Source organism: Chiloscyllium plagiosum, unplaced genomic scaffold (assembly GCF_037043375.1).
Source record: "Chiloscyllium plagiosum isolate Xiang-an unplaced genomic scaffold, Cpla_swu_hap1 HiC_scaffold_13, whole genome shotgun sequence".
In the NCBI taxonomy this organism is placed as follows: domain Eukaryota; kingdom Metazoa; phylum Chordata; class Chondrichthyes; order Orectolobiformes; family Hemiscylliidae; genus Chiloscyllium; species Chiloscyllium plagiosum.
Genome location: NW_028270151.1, coordinates 86,761,958 through 86,789,680, shown reverse-complemented (window position 1 = coordinate 86,789,680; position 27,723 = coordinate 86,761,958). Strand labels below are relative to the sequence as shown.

The following is a 27,723-nucleotide window of genomic DNA, read 5'->3' as shown; positions in this document are numbered from 1 at the left end:
ATGTGCACAGGGACACAAGCTCACAGACTTCTCTCGAACAGCAGATTCTTAATGAATTATAGAATCATTTACAGGGAGAAGCATCCAGTTAAGGCAACATACATATTGATTAGGTGACCGGTACAATCAGCAAGTGCCAATAGTAGAGATTAAGCCATCTAGCCTTATACAATGAATAACTGACTTCACATAATGAAGGCTTTTCACCTTGTGAACTGATTTTACTTAATAAATGCTTCTTCATCTTGTTAAATGGCTTTACATAATGAATGCCTTTTCACCTTGCTAACCCACTACCCTTGCCTCCAGTACCTCATTGTTTACTGCAAGTTCTTATCTGATCTGAGTCATGCTCAGCTGAATTGTGTTTCACAAAACTCAAAACTTAACCCTTTCCGTACCTGCTCATACCTTATATACTTTCTCATCACAACATCCTTCTGATAGGAAGGAGACCAGAATTGCTTGCAATATTCCAAAAGTGGCCTACCCAATATCCTGTACAGCTGCAAAATGACCTCCTAACTCCTATACTCAACACTCTTACCAATAAAGGAAACCATACCAAATGCCTTCTTCACTAGCCCATCTACCTGCAACTCCACTTTCAAGGAGCTATGAACCTGCATGCCAAAGTCTCTTGGTTCAGCAACACTCCCTACGACCTTACCATTGAGTGTATAAGTCCTGCTAAGATTTGCTTTCCCAAAATGCGGCACCTCACAATTATTGAAATTAAACTCCATTTGCCACTTCTCGGCAAATTAGGTTTGATCAAGAGCCTGTTGTAATCTGAGGTAACCCTCTTCGCTATCCACTACACCTTCAATTTTGGTGTCATCTGCAAACTTACAAACTATACCTCATGTTCACATCTGAATCATTTATATAAACGATGAAAAGTAGTGGAACTAGCACCGATCCTTGTGGCACTTCACTGGTCACAGGCCTCCAGTCTGAAAAACAACCCTCCAACACCAGCCTCTGTCTTCTACCTTCAAGCCAGCTCTGTACCCAAATGGCTTGTCCTCCCTGTATTCTGTGAGATGTAACCTTGCTAACCAGTCTCCCATGGGGAATCTTGTCGAACGCCTTACTGAAGTCCATATAGATCATGTAACACACTGCCCTCATCAATCCTCTCTGTTACTTCTCCAAAAAACTCAATCAAATTTGTGAGACATGATTCCCTACGTACAAAGCCATGTTGACTATCCCTAATCAGTCCTTGTCTTCCCAAATACATGTAAATCTTGTACCTCAGGATTCCCTCCAACAACTTGCCCACCACTGTCAGGCTCACCGGTCTATAGTTTGCTGGTTTGTCCTTACCACCTTTTTTAAACAATGGCACCATGTTAACCAGCCTCCAGTCTTCTGATATCTCACTTGTGACTATTAATCATACAAATATCTCAGCAAGAGGCCCGGCAATCACTTCCCTTGCTTCCCACCTAATCAGGTCCTGGGGATTTATCCACTTTAAAGCATTTCAAGACATCCAGCACTTCCTCCTCAATAATATGGACATTCTTCAAGATGTCACCATCTATTTCCCTACATTCTATATCTTCCATGTCCTTTTTAATAAGATATTTCAAAGTGCTCATAACAGTTGCATTCCAGTGAGTAAGATAGACTCTATGGGAAGGATAAGTCATCTGTAACCATTGAGGAAAAAAAAGCAAAAAGCAGATAGATAATTCCCCAAAAGATGAGACACTCAGCAAACAATTGCTATTCATTACATTCTGCGCAGATAATTGTAAATAAGGAGATGGAAAGCAAACAAAATGTTTAAAAACAGATCATAAGAGTTTCCGCAGTTGGAAATGGGGAAACAGAGAATAAGGATAAAAGGAGATAATCATGTATTGATAGAAAACGGCAAATATTGGCATTATTGCCTCACTTTTACATGACATAGTAATAACTTGGATTAAGAAAGTGAGCATGATATAGGTTGCAGGCAAAGATATTACTCTCAAATAAAGGCAAAACACTGTGACTGCTGGAAATCTGAAACAAACACAGAAAATGAAGCAAACTCAGCAGGTCTGGCAGCTTCTGTGGAGACAGAAACAGAGCTAACATCTCGAAGCTTTGTCCACAGATGTTGCTAGACCTGCTGAGTTCCAGCATTTTCTGTGATTGTTACAAGAGATTACACTATTTGGTGCATCCTTATTTTCAGAAGTTGTCCTTTTGTCCTGGAACACTGAGCTTTAGCTCTTCCCAAAATGATTTCAAACTGCGGGGAGGGTCCAGTACCTGAATTTCTATCTTAAGAGAGCCGTCACAGCTTCTTGTACTGCCTCAGTTTTACAAATAAACACACTGAATACACACTATTTCACCCCCACTGAATAAATAAAAAAATAGAGGGGGCATCTAAGCACAGATGGAACGTGGCTTTCAGTCTATAGGACACAGTTTTGTTTGCATGCATCTTGATGATCCAATCTGTTTACGTGTCCCATCAAAGCTACTTCACTGTAGCATTACAGTGGCTCAGTGGTTAGCTCTGCTGCCTCACAGCACCAGGGACCCAGGTTCGATTCCAGCCTCTGTCTGTGTGGGGTTCGCACATTCTCCCTGTGTCTGCGTGGGTTTGCTCCGGTTCCCTCCCACAGTCTAAAGATGTGCAGGTTAGGTGAATTGGACATGCTAATTTGCCCATAGTGTTCAGGGAAGTGTAGGTTAGGTGCATTAGTCAGGGGAAGTGTACAGTAGCAGGGAATGGGTCTGGGTGGGTTGCTCTTTAGAGGGCCAGTGTAGATTTGTTCAGCCAAATGGCCTGTTTCTACACTGTAGGGATTTATGTATAGTACACACCTTTCACAACATGCAGTCCAGCAGCTCAGGATTTCTTTAGATAAGTAGGGCAATTGGCAAATCAACCTCCAACTGATTGTCTAGTTGGCCCACCGACCCCGCTGCTCCAAACCTTGGAACATCGCACTCAGTTTATAAATCCCCAGCCCAGTTTTTCAAATGCCTGCATTAGCACAGAGAAACAAAAGCCCCAGAGAGCATTCACCACATTAAAGTTGAAAGAGGATCCTCAATTAAAGCAGTGTCCTGCCACAGACACTAAAGCAGCACAACTTCCTGTGCTCTGCAAAATACACTCTGTGACAATGTTGCTCTGGGAACTGCACCCTTTCAGAAACAACGGAAGTAGACCTCAGCCAGGCTCAAAGCTGACAGGTCAGCATTTGTCACACCTCACTTCCATAGCTCAGCTGATGTTCAGGTTCTGTGATTCACTTTGAGACAAAGCTGAGGTTTCTTTGTAAAAAAAAACGGGCAAAGGACAGCCCGAATTGCACCAACCACACATAACGTGCATGATGGAAAAGGGCCTTCTCCCTCTCAGCCACAGCTTCTGTACATAAAGGAACAGAATTTCCATCGAGATCACATCTCATCCTCTCCCTTTCACATTGAAGAGGAATCTGCATTTGTATAGCATCCATCCAAAGGACTTTACAGTCATTGCAGCTACCGTTGATCTGTAGAGGGGTTCGGTAAGTGTGCATACCATGCGCTTGCAAACAGCAACCACATCAATCAATGGCCGTTAGTAATGGTGAACACAGGGAGGGGTTAAACACTGGTTAGTGTTCAGGGGATCCCTCTATCCTTTGCAAATGGTGCCATGCTACCCGACATTCTCCTGAAGGGACTGACTCAGATACCTGCACACTGCCCCACCACTCTCTGATCATCATTTCCTGACCTCACATTTACATACAACCATTGGGTTCACTAGCAGAGGTGTGCACTGATAGGCCATCCTTACTGCTGTTTGTAGAAAGTTAAGCTGGTCAAGCTAACCCAGTGCTGGATGACCTAGAAAATGCTGACCATTCTGAGAGATGTGGTGGTTCAGGTTGTAAGTTTGCTCACTGAGCTGATAGATTTGTTCTCAGACATTTCGTCACCGTGCTAGGTAACATTATCAGTCAGCCTCCGGTGAAGCACTGGTGTTCTGTCCCGCTTGCTATTTGTGTATCTTGGTCTGTTGTGGTGGGTGATATTACTTCTGGTTCTTTTTCCGAGAGGTTGATAAATGGGGTCCAAATGGATGTGTTTGTTAATGGAGTTCCGGTTTGAATGCCAGTCCTCTAGGAATTCCTGTGCGTGTCTCTGTTTAGCCTGTCCTAGGATGGGTGTATTGTCCCAGTCGAAATGGTGTCCTTCTTCGTCCATGTGATTCTTGTGATAGCTGGTCATATCTTTTGGTGGCTAGTTGGTGTTCGTTTGTCTTGGTGGCTAGTTTCCTGCCCGTCTGTCCAATGTAATGTTTGTTGCAGTCCTTGCAGGGTATTTTGTAAATGACATTCATTTTGTTGGTTGTTAGTAAAGGGCCCTTTAGGTCCATCAGTAGCTGTTGTAGGGTGTTGGTAGGGTAGTGGGCTACCATGATGCCAAGGGGACTACCAATCTACCAACAAACCACAACAGAACAAGACAGATAAATAACAAGTGGGACTTAACACCACTTCAATAGATGCTCACTGATGGTGTTACCTAGCATGGTGATGAAATGTCAGAGAACAAACCTACCAGCTCAGCAAGCAAACTTACAACCTGAGCTACAAACCTTCTCAAAAATCACAGATGCAGTGGTCATGACCTGGAAAGTATGCAACATCTCCCAGAGTCTTTTCTGCAACATGTATGAGACCTGGAATATGTAGCTGGCCAGATGCGGGTTGATATAAGCTTTAAAGATTTAATGAAGATCTGTAGTTTGGGAGCTGGTTGGAATCATCGTTGGTACTGCACCACTTTAGAAAATCATAGAATACCTACAGTGTGGAAACAGGCCACGCGACCCCCCACAGTGTGGAAACAGGCCACGCGACCCCCACAGTGTGGAAACAGGCCACGCGACCCCCACAGTGTGGAAACAGGCCACGCGACCCCCCACAGTGTGGAAACAGGCCACGCGACCCCCCACAGTGTGGAAACAGGCCACGCGACCCCCCACAGTGTGGAAACAGGCCACGCGACCCCCCACAGTGTGGAAACAGGCCACGCGACCCCCCACAGTGTGGAAACAGGCCACGCGACCCCCCACAGTGTGGAAACAGGCCACGCGACCCCCCACAGTGTGGAAACAGGCCACGCGACCCCCCACAGTGTGGAAACAGGCCACGCGACCCCCCACAGTGTGGAAACAGGCCACCGGACCCCCACAGTGTGGAAACAGGCCACGCGACCCCCACAGTGTGGAAACAGGCCACGCGACCCCCCACAGTGTGGAAACAGGCCACGCGACCCCCCACAGTGTGGAAACAGGCCACGCGACCCCCCACAGTGTGGAAACAGGCCACGCGACCCCCCACAGTGTGGAAACAGGCCACGCGGCCCCCACAGTGTGGAAACAGGCCACCGGACCCCCACAGTGTGGAAACAGGCCACGCGACCCCCACAGTGTGGAAACAGGCCACGGGACCCCCACAGTGTGGAAACAGGCCACGCGACCCCCCACAGTGTGGAAACAGGCCACGCGACCCCCCACAGTGTGGAAACAGGCCACGGGACCCTCACAGTGTGGAAACAGGCCACGCGACCCCCACAGTGTGGAAACAGGCCACGGGAACCCCACAGTGTGGAAACAGGCCACGGGACCCCCACAGTGTGGAAACAGGCCACGCGACCCCCCACAGTGTGGAAACAGGCCACGCGACACCCCACATTGTGGAAACAGGCCACGGGACCCCCACATTGTGGAAACAGGCCACGCGACCCCCCACAGTGTGGAAACAGGCCACGGGACCCCCACAGTGTGGAAACAGGCCACGGGACCCCCACAGTGTGGAAACAGGCCACGGGACCCCCACAGTGTGGAAACAGGCCACGGGACCCCCACAGTGTGGAAACAGGCCACGCGACCCCCACAGTGTGGGAACAGGCCACGGGACCCCCACAGTGTGGAAACAGGCCACGGGACCCCCACAGTGTGGAAACAGGCCACGCGACCCCCCACAGTGTGGAAACAGGCCACGGGACCCCCACAGTGTGGGAACAGGCCACGCGACCCCCCACAGTGTGGAAACAGGCCACGCGACCCCCCACAGTGTGGAAACAGGCCACGGGACCCCCACAGTGTGGAAACAGACCACGGGACCCCTACAGTGTGGAAATAGGCCACGGGACCCCCACAGTGTGGAAATAGGCCACGGGACCCCCACAGTGTGGAAACAGGCCGGGGGCCCCCACAGTGTGGAAACAGGCCAGGGGGCCCCCACAGTGTGGGAACAGGCCAGGGGGCCCCCACAGTGTGGGAACAGGCCCCGGGACCCCCACAGTGTGGGAACAGGCCGCGGGACCCCCACAGTGTGGGAACAGGCCACGGGACCCCCACAGTGTGGGAACAGGCCACGGGACCCCCACAGTGTGGGAACAGGCCACGGGACCCCCACAGTGTGGGAACAGGCCACGGGACCCCCACAGTGTGGGAACAGGCCACGGGACCCCCACAGTGTGGGAACAGGCCACGGGACCCCCACAGTATGGAAACAGGCCACGGGACCCCCACAGTGTGGAAACAGGCCACATGACCCCCCACAGTGTGGAAACAGGCCACGCGACCCCCCACAGTGTGGAAACAGGCCAGGGGACCCCCACAGTGTGGAAACAGGCGTCGCGACCCCCACAGTGTGGGAACAGGCCAGGGGAGCCCCACAGTGTGGGAACAGGCCAGGGGACCCCCACAGTGTGGGAACAGGCCAGGGGACCCCCACAGTGTGGGAACAGGCCCTTCGGCCTTACAAGTCCACACCGACCCTCCAAAGAGTAACCCACCCAGACCCATCCCCCTCCCCTATGACTCTACATTTACATGGTTCTGGTTGAACTGTTTCCAGTTGGTGCCAGAAGCTTTTCAAACACAGAATTGAATAGAAAGAGTGGTTTTCAAATCTGGTGCAGTGTGTTCAAGGGTAGCTTCTTTTTGGATTCCATATGTCTCTGGTGGTTAGTTTGGTTTTGGACAGAGAGATAATGGAGGTTAAAATACTTTTCAACCATTTGTTTTTTGTTGGGCACCACAATGGCTCAGTGGGGAGCACTGCTACTTCCTGACAACTGGGATTCAGGTTCAATTCCACTCTTGGGCGACTGTGTCCAGTTTGCACATTCTCCCAGTATCTGTGCAGGTTTCCTCTAGGCACTCCAGTTTCCTCCCACAGTGCAAAGATGTGCAGGTTAGGTGGAGTGGCCGTGCTAAATTGCCCTGTATAGTGTCCAGGGATGTGCAGACTAGGTGGATTAGCCATGGGAAATGCAGGGTTACAGGGACAGGGTATGGGGCTGGATCTGGATGGGATGCTGTTCGGAGGGTCAATGTGGACTTAATGGGGCAAATGGCCTGTCTCCACACTGTAGGGATTCTATGATTCGGCATTTTACACTGACACCAGGTGGCAGTCAAGTTTTGAGGTGAATAGCCCCCATTGAGTAAATTGTAAATTAGATACAGAGAAGGACCTTGGGTTTACCATCGATGAGAAAGATTACACCGCTGATAGTGCATCTTGTCCTCAGTACTACACTGGATGTCACATTCTATTATGTTCTCAAGCTCTGGAACGTAACTTGAACCCACTATCTCAGAGTTGGGGAGTGACCAATGGAACCATGGTTAAGAACCAACATGTTGCTAAATGGACCAACCGCCCGTTCACATCACTCTCCTCGGTGATAGGGCAACAATGAGTTGCAGGTTCTTGTCAAAAGAACGAATGCCGAAGACAGAGCATCCAATGCAAACTAGAAAAATCACTGGAGAGTCAAACAGTCCCCAAGTTTTTTTATCAAGCAAATACAAACAAGGCACCAAAGGTCTGGGTCACATCGTAAAGGTTGACAAAGACTTTCAACAAGTTAACACTGAAGGTAGCAGCATTTCAGCCCTGGTCCCTGCTCTGCATGTTGGTTCAGACAAAGCATGGAGCTGGGATAATGACATACTAGTTTGGAACTTGTTGGAACCATTGCACTGGGTTCACAAAGCTCCTACCAGGATTAGCTTTCAAAAAGTATCTATTAATGTGTGGCGTGGATGGTCCGTACATTCAGATTCTGCACAAATTTCCAACCAGCGTGCTGCTGCTTTACTGTCAACAGAGGGACCCCTGTCAACCATTCCCATTCGGTGGGGGGGGCTAAGGCAGCTGGAAGTGGTCAGAATCCTGTTTCCCCCACACTCAGGCAGCACTCCATTGGACCCAGCATCCACTGGCAAGGATGGCAGAGTGGCTATTTAGTGTCCTGGTGCCAAGGTAATAAGACCCAGGAGGAGAGGCGGCATGTTTAGGAAATAGTCATCATCAGCCCAGATCACTGCTTAGGCCCACAGGGAGGAACAAGGTTAGAGTTTCTGCCCTAAAATGAAAGTAATAGAAATACAGAGTAAAGGAGAAAATAGAGTGCGGTGTGGTTAGCATTGCCAGCTCAGGCTCAGTGTGGTTCTGGTGATTTATTACATGACCCATCGAGCCCATCCTGCGGAACATCAGTTGTCTTTCCCACCTTCACCAACCGGAAAAAGGAACAGTGTTTCTCTTGTTATCCAGTTGGAATCATCCTGACTAAGCAGCAAGCCTCCTGTCCCCAGATCAGGTCATTTATTGTTTAAAACCAAAAAGGAAGTCTGAAACGTTTTCATTTCGTTGGCGGTGATCTTGTGGTTTTCCTCTCGCTAGGCCCACGGCAATGTCTTTGACTGGTCAGGAAATGCAGACCAGTTCTGGAGGAAATAGCCTCAGCCTTAAACATGGTCAGAAGGGTATCCCCTCTCTGAGAATTTATGGGGATGGGGGCAAACAAATGACAGATGTGACGACCTTCCTCTGAACTAAGCCAGCATCAAGAGAGGTCGAGCAGATTAGGACTGTTTTCATTAGAAAGCCAGAGGCTGATGGGGACCTGATTGACGTCTACAAAATCATGAGAGGTATAAGCAAGTTTTGAGAAGATTTGTAGCTGAGATTGAGGTTCTAGATGTAAGTTTGCCCGCTGAGCTGGAAGGTTCATTTTTAGACATTTTGTTACCATACTTGGTAACATCGTCAGTGAGCCTCCAAATGAAGCACTGGTGTTCTAGCCCGCTTTCTATTTATATGTTTGCGTTTCCATGGGCTGGTGATGTAATTTCCTTTGGTGACATTATTTCCTATGGGGATGTCATTTCCTGTTATTTTTCTCAGGGGGTGGTAAATGGGATCCAAGTCAATGTGATTGTTGATAGAGTTCCAGTTGGAATGCCATGCTTCTAGGAATTCTCATGCGTGTCTCTGTTTGGCTTGTCCTAGGATGGAAGTGTCGACCCAGTCAAAGTGGTGTCCTTCCTCATCCATATGTAAGGATACGAGTGAGAGTGGATCATGTCGTTTTGTGGCTAGTTGATGTTCATGTATCCTGGTGGCTAGTTTTATGCCTGTTTGTCCAATGTAGTGTGTGTTATGGGTCTTGCACGGTATTTTGTAAATGACATTAGTTTTGCTTGTTATCTGTATAGGGTCTTTCAAGTTCATTACCAGCTGTTTTAGTGTGTTGTGGGTTTGTGGGCTACCATGATGCCAAGGGGTCCGAGTAGTCTGGCAGTCATTTCCAAGATGTCTTTGATGTAGGGGAGTGTGGCTAGGGTTTCTGGGTGTGTTTTGTTTGCTTGGTTGAGTTAGTTGCTCAGAAATTGGCAGATTGTGTTCATTGAGTACTCGTGAGAGACATAGACAGGGTGGGTAGCAAGAAGCTTTCTCCCCCAGAGTGGAAGACTAAATTACTAGGAGTAATGAGTTCAAAGTGAGAGGGGAAAAGTTTAAAGAAGATATCCATGGAAAATTCTTTACGCAGAGGGTGGTGGGTGCCTGGAACGTGTTGCCTTCGGAGGTGGTAGAGGCAGGCATTATAGCACCATTTTAGATGTATCTAGACAGATACATGAATGGGCAGAGAGCAGAGGGATACAGATCCTGAGAAAATAGGTGGCAGGTTTAGATAGAGGACCTGCATCAGCGCAGATTTGGAGGGCCGAAGAGCCTGTCTCTGTGCTGTTATTTTCTTTGTCCTTTGTTCACTGTCCCAGCAGTGAAATGGTGGTGGGGTGGGCGAGGATTTAACAAACCAATCAGGAGTGGTGCAGCTTCTCCACTCAGACTCCCTCAGCCACAGCGAAGGCCAGCAGTTGGCAAAATGCCAGAGCCAGACATTAGTCTCCAACTTGGGGCGGAATAGCGGCTCAGTGGTTAGCAATGCTGCCTCACAGCACCAGGGACCTGGGGAGAATGTCTAGAGTCACTTTCTGTGTGGAGTTTGCACATTCTCCCTGCGTCTGCGTGGGTTTCCTCCCAGGTGCTCCAGTTTCCTCCCACAGTCGAATGATGTGCAGGTTAGGTGGATTGGTCATGCTAAATTGCCCAGACTGTCCAGGGACGTGCAGGCCATGGTGAATTGGCCATGGAAAATGTAGGGTTATAGGGATAGGGTCGGGGAGTGGGTCTGGATGGGATGCCCTTCAGAGGGTCAGTATGACTTTGTTGGGCTGAATGGCCTAAATTTAGGGGTTCTATGATTCTAACTCCCAAAAGTAACCAAGGAATCTCCAGGGGGCGTGACAGCTGGCAGAGTGGACTGGGTGAGTCTTAGAACAGCTGAACAAAAATGCCTATCCAAGGCAACAAAGAGACAGCCATGGAGAGCTGACAAAAATCTTACAACTGGGCTGGCTTTTAAAGTCAACTCACAGCATGTAAGGGTCCATGCTCTGTCGATGCATTACCCAATGGTGCAGGACAAAGTAACTACATTAATTACCACTCCGTAAGTGTTTCATGTGTGCCTTAGATTGTAACAGTGCCATTCATAAACTCCACGATAAAACAGCTGCAAGCTCACCCTCACTCCAGTGAAATGTAATGCGATTCCAATTTTGCCCGTGTCTGAGCCGCACTGCATCATAATGGTTGGGCTGTGACCTGGAAATGATCTGACTGACTGGCATGTGAACATTGTTTTCAGGATTGTTGTTCAACAATACATTCGACAATGTTTGCTGAGGGCATCCAGTTATTTCTGGGCAACTACAGGATAGATGTTACAACCTCAGGCACTCTTAATCCAAGTTTTAATTAACTATTTCAAGTTTTCATTGATCAGCAAGCTGATCCCAGCATCAAAAATTTACAGTTGAGAAATCCACTCTAATTTTTACAGATTTCTTACTTTCTTCCATGTACCTCTCAAAACACTAGTATCTCCTTTCTAAAATATTTCTGTCGTGAGCTGACCCTAGAAGAAACCCACTGATCTAGCTGCTCACTCAAATTATCGACTCTATCTTTCTTTTATTTGTTCATGGGTTGTGGGCATCACTGGCTGGACCAGCATTTAATGCCCATCACTAGTTTCCCTTGATAAGTCGGTGGTAGGCTCTGTTTCTGGACTGCCACAATGCAGTTTAGGTAAAAGCTTGAGGTATAAAGGAATTGCTAAGTTAGTATGGCGTGAGACTAACAAGAGATGGTGCTCCCCCCAAGTGTCTTTTGCCCTTGTCCTCCTAGTTTCTAGTGGCTGTGGGTTTGGAAGGTGCCTTCTAAAGATCATTGGTGAATTTCTGTAGTGCATCTTGGAGATCGTGCCCACTGCTGCGATATTTGTGGAGATAGTGCCCACTGCTGCGATATTTGTGGAGATAGTGCTTTGTCCAGGATGGTGTTGAACTGCTCGAGTGTTGTTGGGGCTACCTCATTCAGACAAGTAGGGTCTATTTCAGCTCACTCCTGACTTGCACCTTGTAGATGGTGGGCAGGCTTTGGGGAGTCAGGAGGTGAGTTAGTTGCTGCAGTTTTCTTAGCCTCTGACCTGCTCTTGTAGCCACAGCACTTATATAGGTAGTCCAGGTCAGTTTCTAGTGAATGGCAATCTCCAGGATGTTGATAGTGGAGGATTCATTGATGGTAACACCACTGAACCTAGAAAGGAGATGGTCACATTATCTTCTGTTGGAGATGATCATTGCCTGACCATTGTATGGTACAAATATGACTTGTTGTTTATCATCGCAAGCTTCTCCTGAGAATTAGGTTCAGGAGAGGTGTTAGGAAGCACTTCTACACACAAAAAGGGAGGAGACATTTGGAACTCTCCTCCACAAGTGGCAGTGGATGTTGGATCAGTTGTTTATTTTAAATCAGAGAGATATTAACAAATATGGATCAAAGGCATGTATATGGAGAGAGGCTACAGATCAGCCACGATCTAACTGAATGGTGGAACAGGCTTGAGGGGCTGAATGGCCTTCTCCTGTTCCTAATGTTGTCTAAGTCTTAACGTAAATGGGTATGAGCTGCTTCGGGGGTGGCCATGGGGCTGAACATTGTGTGTGTAGTAAACAGGGAACATTCCCACTTCTGATCTTTATACTGTTGACTGTAGCATTCTGATCCAATGCCTTTCCCGCCTGGTTCACTCTCACTCAGACCTATTCCTATTGATCCAGACTCATGGAAACACGTACCACTAGCTCTCTTCCTCCTCCTGATCTTTGACCTGTTCCCACACTAAGTAATCTAATCTAATCTATCCCTGAGCAATACTTTCTGGGAACAATGCTTCAGGATCAACACCAGCACCAGCAATGCCCTTCAACTGTCCCGAAATGATAAAAAAAATTGACAGCCAGTACTCAACAACCAGGACGTTATTTTGCACTGGAGCGTAGGTGGTTGAGGGTGACCTTATCGAAGTTTACAAAATCATGAGGGGCATAAATAATGTAAATGGCAGGTGTCTTTTCCCAAGGGTGGGAAATTTCAAGACTAGGGGACATATTTTTAAGGTGAGAGGAGAAAGACTTTAAAAAGACATGAGGGGTTTCTTTTTCACACAGAGTTGTTTGTATGTGAAATGAATTTCCTGAGGAAGTAGTGGATGCAGGTACAGTTAAAACATTTTAAAGGCATATTTAATAAGTACATGAATGGGAAATGTTTGGAGGGATAATGGCCAAGCACAGGCCGATGGGTCAAGTTTGGGACTATAGTTGGCATGGACTGAAAGACATAGAACATTACAGCACAGTACAGGCCCTTTAGCCCTCGATGTTTCGCCAACCTGTGAAACCAATCTGAAGCTTATCTAACCTATACTATTCTATTCTCGTCCATATGTGTATCACTTTAAAACCCTTAAAGTTAGCGGTCTACGACTGTCGCAGCCAGTGTGTTTCACACCCCTACTACACTCTGAGTAAAGAAACTACTTCTGACATCTGTCCTATATCTATCACCCCTCAAATTATAGCTATGTCCCCTCCTGTTAGCCAACACCAACTGAGGAAAAAGGCTCTCACTATCCACCACTGTCTAACCCTCTGATTATCTTATATGTCTCAATTAAGTCACCTCTCAACCTTCTTCTCTCGAACAAAAACAGCCTCAAGTCCCTCAGCCTTTCCTCATAAGACTTTCCCTCCATACCAGCCAACACCTCAGTAAATCTCCTCTGAACCCTTTCCAAAGATTCCACATCCTTCCTACAATGCAGTGACCAAAACTGTACGCAATGATCCAAATGTGACTGTACCAGAGTTTTGTACAGCTGCAGCATCATCCCATGATTCAGAAACTCGATCCCTCTACTAATAAAAACTAACACAACGTATGCCTACTTAACAACTTTATCACTCTGGGTGGCAACTTTCAGGGCTCTATATGCACATGGACACGGAGATCTCTCTGCTCATCCATACAACTAAGAATCTTACTATTAGCCCAGTACTCTGCATTTCTGTTACACCTTCCAAAGTGAATCACCTCACACTTTTCCGCATTAAACTCCATTTGCCACCTGTCAGCCCAGTTCTGCCACTTATCTATGTCTCTCTATATTCTACAACGTCCTTCAGCACTATCCACAACTATACTAACCTTAGTGTCATCCACAAATTTACTAACCTATCCTTCTACGTCCTCATCTAGGTCAATTATAAAAATGACAAACAGCAGTGGACCCAAAACAGACCCTTGCGGTACACCACTAGTAACTGAACTCCTGGATGAACATTTCCCATCAACCACTGCCCTGTTTTCTTTCAGCTAGCCAATTTCTGATCCAAACCACTAAATCATCCTTAATCCTATGCCTCCGTATTTTGTGCAATAGCCTACCATGGGGAATGTTATGAAATAGGATTATGAATAGCCCACCATGGGGAATCTTATGAAACCCAGTTAAACCTCACCAACAGCTTTATCTTCATCCATCTGTTTGGTCACCATCTCAATGAATTCAATAAGGTTTGTGAGGCATGACCTACCCTTCACAAAACCATGTTGACTATCCTTAATCAATTCATTCCTCTCCAGATGGTTATAAATCCTATCTCTTGTAACCTTTTCCAACACTTTACCCACAACCAAAGTAAGGCTCATTGGTCTATAAATACCAGGGTTGTCTCTACGCCCCTTCTTGAACAAGGGAACAACATTTGCTAACCTCCAAAGATTCTGCAATCTCCTCCTTAGCTTCCCAGAGAATCCTAGGATAAATCCCATCCGGCCCAGGAGATTTATCTATTTTCACACATTCCAGAATTGCTGACATCTCTCTTTGTAAACCTCAATCCCATCTAGTCTAGTCACCTGTATCTCAGTATTCTCTTTGACAACATTGTCTTTTTCCAGTATGAATACTGATGAAAAATATTCATTTAGCGCTTTCCCTATCTCCTCTGACTCCATGCCCAATTTCCCACAATTATCCTTGATTTGCTCTAATCTTACTCTCGTCATTCTTTTATTCTTTGCATACCTATAGAAAGCCTCAGAGTTTTCTTTGATCCTATCCACCAACGATTTCTCATGTCCCCTCCTGGCTCCTCTTAGCTCTCTTTAGGTCTTTCCTGGTTAACTTGTAACTCTCAAGCACCCTGAGCCTTCATGTCTCAACTTCTTCCTCTTAACAAGAAATTCAACTTCCTTAGTAAACCACGGTCTCCCTGGCTCAACCATTTCCTCCCTGCCTGACAGGTATGTACTTATCAAGGACACGCAGTAAATGTTCCTTGAATAAGCTCCACATTTCAATTGTGCCCATCTCCTGCAGTTTCCTTCCCTTATCCTATGCATCCTAAATCTTGCCAAAATGCATCATAATTGCCTTTCCCCGAGCTGTAACTTTTACACTGCATTCTATACCTATCCCTTTCCATCACTAAAGTAACATAACCGAATTATGGTCACTATCACCAAAGTGCTCACCTACCTCCAAATCTAACACCTGGCCTGGTTCATTACCCAGTACCAAATCCAATGTGGCCTCACCCCTTGTTGGCCTGTCTACACATACTGTGTCAGCAAACCCTCCTGCACACATTCGACGAAAACTGACCCATCTAAAGTACTTGAACAATAGAAGTCCCAGTTAATATTTGGAAAGTCCCCATAACAACTACCTTGTTACTCTCGCTCCTATTGAGAATCATCTTTGCTATCCTTTCCTCTACATCCTTGGAACAATTTGGAGGCCTATAGAAAACTCCCAACAGGGTGATCTCTCCTTTCCCGTTTCTAATCTCAGCCCATACTACCTCAGTAGACAAGTCCTGAAACATCCTTTCTGCCACCGTAATACTGTCCTTGACTTACAATGCCACACTTCCCCCCTTTTACTATTTTTTTCTGTCCTTACTGATGTATTTAAATCCCAGAACCTACAACAACCATTCCTGTCCCTACTCTATCCATTTCTCTGAAATGGCCACAACATTAAAGTCCCAGGTACCAATCCATGCTGCAAGTTCACCCATCTTATTCCGAATGCTCCTGGCATTGAAGTAGACACACTTCAAACCAAATTCTTGCTTACCAGTGAATTCCTGTGACCTTGAAACCATATTTGACCTCACTACTCTCAACCTCCCATATACTCAAATGACAATTTCAGTTCCCATCCTCCTTCTTCATTAGTTTAACCCATCTGAAGAGCATTAGCAAATTTTCCCCCCAGGACATTGGTACCCCTGTCGTTCAGGTGAAGACCATCCTGTTTGTAGAGGTCCCACCTACCCCAGAAAGAGCCCCAATTATCTAAGAATCAGAAACCCTTTCTCTTGCACCATCCCTGTAGCCACATGTTGAACTTCTCTCTCTCTATTCCTTCCCTCGCTAGCATGTGGCACAGGTAACAAACCAGAGACAATAACTCTGTGTTCTAGCTCTAAGCTTCCATCCTAGCTACCTGAATTTCTGCCTTAAATCTCCATCCCTTGTCCTACCTAAGTCGTTGGTGCCTATGTGGACCATGACTTGGGTCTGCCCCCCCCACTCCCCCTCAAGGATCCCGAAAACACAATCCGAGACATCATGAACCGTGGCACCTGGGAGGCAACACTAACTGCGAGTGTCCCCTGTTCCCACAGATACTCCTATCTGTCACTCTAACTATTGGGTCCCCAATGACTAATGCTCTGTGCCTCTTCCCCCCTCCCTTCTGAGCAACAGGGACAGACTCTGAGCCAGAGACCTGTACTCCATGGCTTACAGTATCCAAAACGGTATACTTGTTGTGGAGGGGAATGGCCATAGGGGATTGCTGCACTGCCTGTCGGTTCCCTTTCCGTCCCCTGACAGTAACCCATCTACTTTTTTCTTGGCCTGGTTGCACTTAAGAGTCTGCTTCTGTCCTGGATGACTTTATCCACATCTTCAACTGCACAGGCCCTAATCCCTAATCTTTGGAATTCCCTCTGATCAGCACCCCCATCCCCCTTTAATAAGCTCCGTAAATATCAATTCTTGGACCATGTTTTCGATTGTCTGTCCTCATGTGGCCTCAGGTGGAGCAGAGTGAAATATTTTCAGATTACACTCCTGCAAAGTGTCTTATGACTTGGGCACAGTACAAATTCAGAAAACAGCACAGTACAATGGAATACCATCTAATGGTGATAGCTCTGCATGGAGGGTGAGCTCCCTGTTAATTGGCTGTGCAGAGGCCAAGAACTGTTTTGCACTGTTTAGGTTAAATGGGAACTCCTGCAGTGCGGAAGCTTCATTGGCTGCAGAGATCGAGGCAAAGATCCAAACTGGTCGCAACATCAACTGGGGAGTTTTGATGTTAATAGCAGGAAACGTAAAAGGATCAACACGACTGTACAGGAAACGTTGAGGGTGCACTGACACTGGAGTAAATCTGTCATGACGCTGCATTCCTGCCATACTCAATACTTGAACAATAAAGAAACCACACCATAATGCACTGAGGTCAGTGACAACTCAATACAATACACTCCATACATCACACAGGGAAAAACAGAGATAAGTTATCAATGTAGTCATACAGTCATGAAGTCCTAGAATCCATAGAGATCTACAGCTCAGAAGAAAAGGCCCCTCAGCCCAGTGAGTCTGTTCTGGTCAAAAACAACCTCCTCACTATTCTAATCCCATCTTCCATGCCAAGTGTATATCTAAATACTTAGATATACACTTGCAACGTATATCTAAGTTAGAGGTTTTCTGACTCTAACACTCTTAAAGGCAATAAGTTGCAGATTCCCACCACACTCTGGGTGAAAAAGCTTTTCCTAACATCCACTTCAACCTCTGTCCTGACCTTAAATCTATGCCCCTAGTCATTGATCCGTCCATCAAGGGGAAAGGTTTCTTCCTGTCTAGATCAGAGTGGTGCTGGAAAAGCACAGCAGCATCCGAGGAGCAGGAAAATCGACATTTCGGGCAAAAGCCCTCCTCAGATGCTGCTGACCTGCTGTGTTTTTCCAGCACCACTCTAATCTAGACTCTGATCTCCAGCATCTGCAGTCCTCATTTTTGCCCAGTTTTCTTCCTGTCTAACCCTATTTATGCCCCTCACCATTTCATACATCTCAACCATGTCCCCTCTGCTCTAAGGAAAACAACCCCAGTCTGTTCAATCTTTCCTCATAACTGAATCTTTCCAGCCCAGGCAATGTCCTGGTAAATCTCCTCTGCACCCTCTGCAGTGCTATCACATCCCTCCTATTGTGTGTGTGAAAGGCCATCTATACAACGTACAGTGAATATCTTTGTAGCTGGAATCCTGATGACTATGGTGTGAGTTGCCTCCTACACAGTATTTTTATACCGCCGCAGCAACACCTCTTTTATCTTCCATTAACAAGGAACTGGACGTGGGTATCATGGTACTGGGGAATCCAACAGAGACCTTTTATTTTCATTTGGGATATGGGCATCATGGGCAAAGTCAGCCCTAACTGCGCTCGAACAAATGCATGCTTAGTCATTTCAGTGGGCTATTTTGAGTATGGATCTGGAGTCACATATAGGCCAGGCGAGGATAAGGATGGCAGAATTCCTTTCCTGAAGGGCATTAGGGAAACAGATAGACTTCTACAACAATTGATGTTAGTTTTCACCATCATCATTCTGGAGACTTGCTTTCAGATTCCAGACACGTTGACTGAATTTAAATTCCATTCTCCCCGGGGCATTAGCCTGGACCTCTGTTTTACTGTTCCAGTGATATTACTACCATTCTGTCAACTTCCCTTACTACAACTAACCATTATGTACAAACATTACATGCCTCAGGCGATCATTCAGGGTCTGGGCTATCATTCAGCGAGAGTGTCATGCTCGAGTGATCTGTGATCTTTATCCCATCAGCTCACAATACTAGCCTCTACACAGCATGTCTTTTAAGGGCATACTGACATACTGATTGTGAAACACAGTACAACACTTACCTCGGGTGAATTTTTTAAAAAAATTATACCAGATAGTCTCTCTAATCCCACCTGACCTGAGTCACACACATGGCATTTAGTTACCCATTTAAAGCTATATACTTCGATCTCTCATTTCTTATACAATACTTGTATTATTTATTGCTAAATAGCAAAGCCAGAAACACAAAGGTTTTATTAGTGTTAGCCTCATCAGTGAAAAGGGATTTATTACAAAGCTGGGAGTTTACCATAGACCAATGAACACTAAACAAGAGCAAATAAAAACAAGCTAGAAAAGTTTGCAATCTTTTAAGTAGGAGACACATTTAACAATTTCAGAAACATCAAACTCTTTAGTTGAAGCGACTTAATCCAATTTCAATTATTTTCCCATTTCATGTAACCATGTAGCTTTTTTTTCCAAATATTATCGCAGTACAAGATACATATACTATACACATAGTAACTACTTATTACATAAAAAGTAGCTCACATCTGACAGCACACTGCAGTGGTACTGGGGACAGCAGGAGACAAATCTATGATTTTTCAAAATATTTGTTAATCGGATGAGGGGGTCACTGGCGAGGCCAGCATTTATTGTCCATCCCTAACTACCCAGAGGGCAGTTAAGAATCAGCCACACTTCTGTGGGCCTGGAGTCACATGTAGGCCACGCCAGGTAAGGATGACAAACAGGAGGCTGGAAGAACACAGCAAGCCAGGCAGCATCAGGAGGTGGAGATGTCAATGTTTCAGGACGAGATGTGAGGGGAGGGGCTTGGGGCGGGGTGAGTAGGAGAATGGCGCGAGGTAGTGATAGATGAACACAGGTGGTGGGTACGACCTAGTTGGTCAATGGGAGGGCTGATCCGGTTGGTAGCTGGAAGGAAGGGTTAGTACGTGGAATGGAAGTGAGGAGATAGGGCTGGAAAGCGAGCCGAGGATGAGTGGGAAAGTTATTTGAAGTTCGAGAACTCAACATTGAGTCCTCTGGGCTGTAGGGTGCCCAGGCGGAACATAAAGGTATTGTTCCTCCAAATTGCAGTCTGATTCACTATGGCAATAGAGGACAATGAGGTTGGCATGTCTGGGTGGGTGGATTGAAATGGACGGTGACCGGGAGAAAGTGAGGACTGCAGATGCTGGGAACCAGAGCTTAAAAATGTGGTGCTGGAAAAGTGCAGCAGGTCAGGCAGCATCAAAGGAGAAGGAGAATCGACGTTTCGGGCATAAGCCCTTCTTCAGGAATGAGGAGGGTGTGCCAAGCTGGCTAAGATAAAAGGTAGGGAGGAGGGACTTGGGGGAGGGGCGTTGGGAATGCGATAGGTGGAAGGAGGTTAAGGTGAGGGTGATAGGCCGGAGAGGGGGTGGGGGCGGAGAGGTCGGGAAGAAGATTGCAGGTCAAGAAGGCGGTGCTGAGTCTGAGGGTTGGGTCTGAGAAAAGGTGGGGGGAGGGGAAATGAGGAAGCTGGAGAAATCTGTATTCATCCCTTGTGGTTGGAGGGTTCCTAGGCGGAAGTCAGGTTGGCCGTTTTGGGCCCAGCAGAGAGGGGTTGGGGAGGGAAAGGTGTTCTTGGTGATGGGATCTAATTGGAGTTGGCAGAAGTGTTTGAGAAGGATACAGAGGCTGATGGGGTAGTATGTGAGGACAAGAGGAACCTTATCTTTATTATGTTTGGAAGGGGGGGTTAGATCATTGGAGCGCTGAACGGAGAAAGTGCAGTGAAGGGCTGTCTGGATGACGGGGGGGGGGGGGGAGAAACGATAGGTGTTTGAAATAGGAGGATATCTGGAATGCTTGGGACTGGAACACCTTCTTGTCAGAGCAGATGCAATAGAAAGGAGGAATTGGAAATATGGGATGACGCTTTTGCAGGATACAGGGTGGGAAAAGGTGTAGCCCAGATAGTTATGGGAATCTGTGGGTTTACAGTGAATGTCGGTCTGTAAACGGTCACCAGAGATGGAATGAAGAGGTCAAAAAGAGGGAGGGAGGTGTCCGAGATGGACCAAGTGAATTTGAGGGTGGGTTGCAAGTTGTGGGCAAAGTTGATGAACAGCTCCAGTTCAGCCTGGGTGCAGGATGCAGCACCGATGCAGATATCGATATAATAATGGAAACGTTTGGCAACAGCACTGAAGGGTGACTGTTCGACATAACTGACAAAGAGGCAGGGGTAGCTGGGGCCCATCTAAGTGCCCGTGGTCACCCTCTGGATTTGAAGGAAATGGGAAGAGTTGAAGGGAAAGTTACGAAGGGTAAGGACTAATTTTGTGAGGCGGAGGAGGTATTGGTGGGGGGAGGCAACTGGATGTGCCTGTTGGAGAAGAAAAAACTGAGAGCCTGCAGGTTGTCATTGTGGGGTACTGACTTAAGCACAGATCCATACCCCACAATAATTTTTCTTTCAATTCTTCCCCTTTCCTCCAAATCCAGGTGGCAGCCATGGGCAATCACATAGGTCCCAGCTACGCCTGCCTCCTTGTCGGTTACCTCGAACATTCCCTCTTCAATACATACACCGGTACTGAACCCAACTCTTCCACCAGGCGGCGACGGCCTAGTGGTGGTAACGGTGGACTTTTAATTCCAGATAATGTCCTGAGGACCCAGGTTTGAATCCTGCCATAGTAGATGGTGGAATTTGAATTCAAATGAATTTGGAATTAAGGGTCTAATGATAAATCGATTGTCAGAAAAACCCATCTGGTTCACTAATGTCCTTTTAGGAAAGGATGACACAAAGATAGGAAAGTCAGCTGTGAAGAGTACGTGAGGAGCCTGCAAAGCGATACAGGTAGGTTAAGTAGGAATGTGTGGTAAATGGAGTACAATTCAGAGATGAGAAACATGTATTTTTCTCTAAGAAGTTGAGTGTCTTTGGTATTCCCTCCCTCAAAAGGCAGTGGATGCAGAATCTTTAAATATGCTTAAGGCAGAGCGAGATAAATTCTTGATGACCAAGGGCATGAATGATTACAGCGGTTATGCAGGAATGTAGAGTTGAGGTTAAAATCGGATTATATTGAATGGGGGAGCAGGTTCAGGGGGCCAAATGGCCTCCACTTGTTCAGTGTTAAATGTTTTTCATGAAGCAGCAACATTCACCCTCTAGCCCAGGACCTGAATCAAAGGTGGAGTGCATCGGAAACGACAAACAGAGCCCAGGTACAGACAGAAAGTAGAATCGCAGATAGATAGGATAATGAAGAAGGCATTTGGTATGCTTTCCTTTATTGGTCAGAGTATTGAGTACAGGAGTTGGGAGGTCATGTTGCAGCTGTACAGGACATTGGTTAGGCCACTTTTGAAATAGTCTGTGCACCCCTGGTCTCTTTCCTATCGGAAGGATGTTGTGAAACTTGAAAGGGTTCAGAAAAGATTTACAAGGATGTTGCCAGGGTTGGAGGATTTGAACTATAGGGAGAGGCTGAATAGGCTAGGGCTGTTTTCCCTGCAGCATCAGAGGCTGAGGGGTGATCTTATAGAGGTTTACAAAATCATGAGGGGCATGGATAGGGTAAATAGGCAAGGTCTTTTTCCTGGGATGGGGGAGTCCAGAACTGGAGGGCATAGGTTTAGGGTGAGAGGGAAAACATTTGAAAGGGAGCTAAGGGGCAACTTTTTCACACAGAGGGTGGTGCGTGTATGGAATGCGCTGCCAGAGGAAGTGGTGGAAGCTGGTACAATTGCAACATTTAAGAGGCATCTGGATGGGTATATGATTGGAAGCGTTTAGAGGGATATAGGCGAAGTGCTGACAAATGGGACTAGATTAGGTTAAGATATCTGGTCGGTATGGATGAAGGGTCCGTTTCCGTGCTGTACACCTCTATGACTCATGTCATTCCCCATATCCGGCTGACTCCTTTAACAAGGAAACTGCCGCAGGGCCCCAAAAATCGAGCTCAAGTCTTCAAGGCTCACGCACATCAGAGATTTGATGGGGAACCACAGGCACCAAAGCCGCGAGGTGTCAAGGACGATAGAATTACCTCACTAAGTTCAGCGAGGTGTGAACGGTGGTAATAAGCTGTACCACCACGTAAACATTCAGTCGTAACCTGCAAATACGCATCACTTCAATTCATTCAAACCACCGCCCCCACCCCCATTTTCCCAGAGTCTCCAAACCTACCACCTTAATGCCAGCATCGTAGCAGCAAAGGAAAATAAAATGCCGTTCAGTTGGCGCAATGGATTCTTAAAAATTAAATGAGTTATGTTGTAACCACGGACATTGGCAAAAAGAGACCGTAAGAAATAGAGCAGGAGCAGACCTCATTCCTACCTCACCATTCAACATGGTGGCTGATCTGACCCAGGCCTCAACTCTTACATGCTATTCCCTATAGTCCTCAACTCAGTACTTCAAAACTCTACCTCCCTCCTCTTTCAGTACCTTCAATGATCTGGTCCCCACAGTTCTCTCTGGTACCCAGCGCATGTCCAGACATTCACTACTCTCTGGGAGAACAAATTTCTTCCCATCTCCATTTGAAATGAGTGACCCCTAGTTCGAGATTCCTTCATTAGTGGAAACATCATGTCACCACCTACCCTGTCAGTCCCCCTTCAGAATTTTGTATGCTTCAATAAGATCATCCCTCATCTTTTTAGCCTATCCATGCCCCCGGCCTGTTTAGCCATTCTTGGTAAGTCAATTCCCTTCATCCTAGCAGTCAGCCAAGTAACTCTCCTTTGAACAGCCTCCAGTACCAGTATATCCTTTCTTAAGTACAGGACGAAACTGGACACAATACTGCAGGTGTGGCCTCACCAACACCTTGTAAAGTTGTCGAGAATGTGGTGCTGGAAAAGCACAGCAGGTCAGGCTGCATCCGAGGAGCAGGAGAATCGACATTTCGGGAATAAGCCCTTCATCAGGAAGGGAGGCTCCTCAGATGCTGCCTGACCAGTTGTGCTTTTCCAGCACCACACTCTCAACTCTGATCGCCAGCATCTACAGTCCTCACTTTCTCCTTGTAAAGTTGTAACAAGACTTCCCTGTTATTAAGCTACAATCTCCCAGTCAATAAAGGCTACAATCTATTTGCTTTCTTAATTACTTGCTGCACCTCCTTGTGTTTTATACACAAGAACACCCAGATCCATCTGCACTGTGTTTTTTTGGAGTCTCCCTTCATGTAAACAATAATCTGCTTGCTGATTCTTCCCATCAAAAAATGCATGACCTCATTTACTCAGCCTGCCAAGTTTTTACCCACTCACTCAACCTATCATCTCGCAGATTCCCCTGCATCTCATCACTACTTGTCCTCCCACGTATTTTTGTATCATCATAAAATTTGGATACATTACATCTCCCCCCTGCCTCCAAGTCAGTGATATCGATGGTAAACTGTTGAGGCTCGAGCACTTATCCTTGTGGCACACCACTGGTTACATCTTTCTCACCTGAAAAAACACATTGAGCCTGACTCTCTATTTTCTGTGTGTTAACCAATTCTCAGTCCACGCTAATGCACTACTGTCAATCTTGTGACCTCCTACCTTGGCAATAACCTTTAACGTGGCACCTCAAGAAAACTCAAATATCCTACATCTACCATAGAGTAATCGAGTTGTATGGCACAGAAACTGACCCTTCTGTCCAGCTCATCCATGGAGTTCTTCTTTTTGATTGGAATAAATTTTTGCGACATGCTGCAAACTATCTGCTTCAATGTCTGCCACTGTTCTACTGACCTTCCTCTTGGTTATTTTCCCAACTCGTTTTACGCAACTCTTTCTTCACACCTCTGTAAGTTGAGGATATTGGTTTGAGACTTGAGTTGCTCTCCCTTTAACCAAGTTTTCTAACTTGAGGGATCACTACCCCATAGATTGTCCTTAATTTTGAGATCTTTTATTAATCCTTTCTCACTTACTAGATCAAAAACAGGCTGTTGCTGGGTGGGTTCTGCAATGTACTGCTCTTAGAAACAATCCCTGATGCACTCAACGAATTCATCTTCTGTGCCACCCTTGTCCATCTTATACTTGGTCCAACAATGAGGAAACAGTTAGACAGCTCCCGTCCATGAATTCTTTCCTCTGCCATTCCTTATTTCCACCCAAACTGTTTCCATGCCATGATCTTTTGCACCTCAATCACTGCTCATCACTACACTGACACCATCCTTTACTAACAATGCAACCCCACCTCCTTCCTCCTTCTGCCTATTCTGAAACATCAAATACCCTCGAATATTGAGCCCCCAGTCTTGGTCTCCCTGTAACCATGTCTCTATCAAGTCATATCCATTTATTCATCGTTGATCTGTCAACTCATCAATCTCATTACAAATCACAAAATATCCACAGTGTGAAAGCAGGCCATTCAGCCTGAGTCCACACCAACCCTTCGCACCGCATCCCTGCCAGACCCACCCACCTGCCCTATCCCTGTAATCCTGCATTTTCCATGGCTAACCCAACCAACCTGCACATTTAGGGGCAGCACGGTGGCACAGTGGTTAGCACTGCTGCTTCACAGCGCCAGAGACCCGGGTTCAGTTCCCGCCTCAGGCGACTGACTGTGTGGAGTTTGCACGTTCTCCCCGTGTCTGCGTGGGTTTCCTCCGGGTGCTCCGGTTTCCTCCCACAGTCCAAAGATGTGCAGGGTCAGGTGAATTGGCCATACTAAATTGCCCGTAGTGTTAGGTAAGGGGTAAATGTAAGGGTATGGGGTGGGTTTCGCTTCGGCGGGTCAGTGTGGACTTGTTGGGCCGAAGGGCCTGTTTCCACACTGTAATCTAATCTAATCCCTAGATGCTACAGGCAGTTTAGTATGGCCAATTCACCCAACCTGCTCATCATTGGATTGTGCAAGGAAACTGCAGCACCCAGGGGATACCCATAAAGATACGGGGAGAATGTGCAAATTCCACACATGCAATCACCAGAGGGTGGAATCGAAACCGGGTCCCTGGCGCTGTGAGGCAGCAGTGCTAACCACTGAGCCACTGCTATCTTTGGTTTTAATTTCTGTTCCCCCTTCTGTGTACATTTCCTACCCTGTCACACTTCAATAATCATTCGCCTCTTCAGCATCTTGCAGCTGTTACTCCCTTTTCATGTTGATGTTTGAGAGCTCCCTTTGACTGACTCTTCTCTATGACGATAAAAACCACTATTTTATAGTGATTATTATTGTCCAAACTCAAATCTACAAACCATGTTGTTTAACCAGCTATACAAACCTGAAGCTCAGTGAGGCTGTTGATACCTTTGATAGAATAAACTTTTTCGATTTGTTTAAAATGTAATGTTGATTTTCAATCTGTGTATGTACCAAAGAGGAATTTTTGCCAGTGGCTAAGCATGAAAGCTGTTGATACATAATGTTCCCAGATTTGATCTTTGGCCAGAGGTAAAGTATCTCACCTGGGGAGCAGCAGAACAAAAATTTAATCAAGAGAGAAAGCTGAAATTTGACCCTCAGAGTACATACCCCACAAGATTGTAATACATCAGGAAGCACTCAAATGTAACACACAATGGCTCCGTCAGGCAAGGATTTCCCAATGTTAGCTGGCTACATTCCGACCCCTGTGGTATTGACACAGCAATTTAAAGGAGTGGGCAGGCTGAAGTCATTGCTGAAATGTCAGGCATCAACAAAAGTTGCAGAGTTTTACAGAAAACAGTACAGTGGCTCAGTGGTTAGCACTGCTGCCCCACAACGCCAGGGACCCAGGTTCAATTCCAGCCTCAGGCGACAGTCTGTGTGGAGTTTGCACATTCTCCCAGAGTCTGTGGGGTTTCCTCCCACTTATCCAAAAGATGTGCAGGTCAGGTGAATTGGCCAAGCTAAATTGTCCATAGTGTTAGGTGCACTAGTCAGAGGTAAATGAGTCTGGGTGGGTTAACTCTTCAGAGGGTCGGTGTGGACTTGTTGGGCCGAAGGGCCTGTTTCCACACTGTAGGGAAGCTAATCTAAACAAGACAGAAATATAGATTCTGCAGCATAGGCCCAGGAACTGGCACCTCATCTCAACTGTTTCTGGGATATAGACAGAAGTAGGTGCCAAATCTGAAGCTTTAGGATGCTAGGATTTACAGATTAAGCTCAAATCTGAAACAAAATAGCCACACATCCTGGTTGGCTGGAACAATGCAACTGGAAAAGATTGTATAATTGCTCATTTGTTTTGTGAGGCTAATTTTCAACAGTTAAGTTCAAGCAAAGGCCAGATTGTAAATAGATTCAGGACTGATAACCTTTCTTCCAAAAACAGTTCAAATTTAATCAGTTCAATGCACATCAGAAAGATGGTTTTTTTTTAAAAACATCACTAGTCTAATGGCTAAGATCAAATCCACTGCTTGAAGGAGACTGAATGAGTTTAGTTTAGTTTCAGTGTATAGACTGCAGCATTGTTGGTCAGCCAAATTGCCACAGACGTTCGATCGCTGTGGTCTCAGCATGATCTCATGGTTTCTCTCTATCCTCTCTCACTTTAAACCTATGCCCTCTAGTTCTGGACTCCCCTCCCACTCCAGGGAAAAGACCTTGTCTATTTATCCTATCCATGTCCCTCATGATTTTATAAACCTCTGTAAGATCACCCCCTCAGCCTCTGACGCTCCAGGGAAAACAGTTCCAGGCTATTCAACCTCTCCTTATAGCTCAAATCCTTCAACCCTGGCAACATCCTTGTAAATCTTTTCAAGTTTCAAAACATCCTTACTGTAGGAGGGAGACCAGAATTGCCCGAAATACTCCAAAAGTGGCCTAACCAATGTCCCGTGCAGCCACAACATGACCTCCCAACTCCGATACTCAAGGCTTTGACCAATAAATTAGACCAAACAAAGGTATAGATGTCTTTTCTTTCTAATACATTAGCCAAGTATTTGAGTGCCCATCAAGTGTATTTATTCTGAGGTGCGAGGCCCATTGTCCCAGACGTTAATGCCCCGTACCAATAAATCAGTCACTTCCTAGAATCTCCTCTGTCATGACAAA

General features: G+C 46.3%; 1 protein-coding gene across 5 annotated transcripts in view; it reads right to left on the bottom strand.

Annotated features, from left to right (window-relative positions):
- The window catches only part of LOC122555685 (lactosylceramide 4-alpha-galactosyltransferase-like), an 86,518-nt gene that overhangs the window by 30,056 nt on the left and 28,739 nt on the right, over window positions 1–27,723 (bottom strand). For 2 of the 5 annotated variants that reach the window (XM_043701701.2, XM_043701702.2), the window contains exon 2: window positions 11,878–11,987. The exons of 2 other annotated variants lie outside the window; for them this stretch is intronic. Coding sequence is in view for 1 of the 3 variants with exons in the window: in XM_087993884.1 (XP_087850010.1) it covers window positions 10,912–11,017 (106 nt within the window). In the remaining 2 variants the exon portion in view is untranslated. Of the gene's footprint in view, window positions 1–10,911; window positions 11,988–27,723 lie in introns of all 5 variants that reach the window. One more of the 5 variants, XM_087993884.1, reaches the window with a different exon arrangement.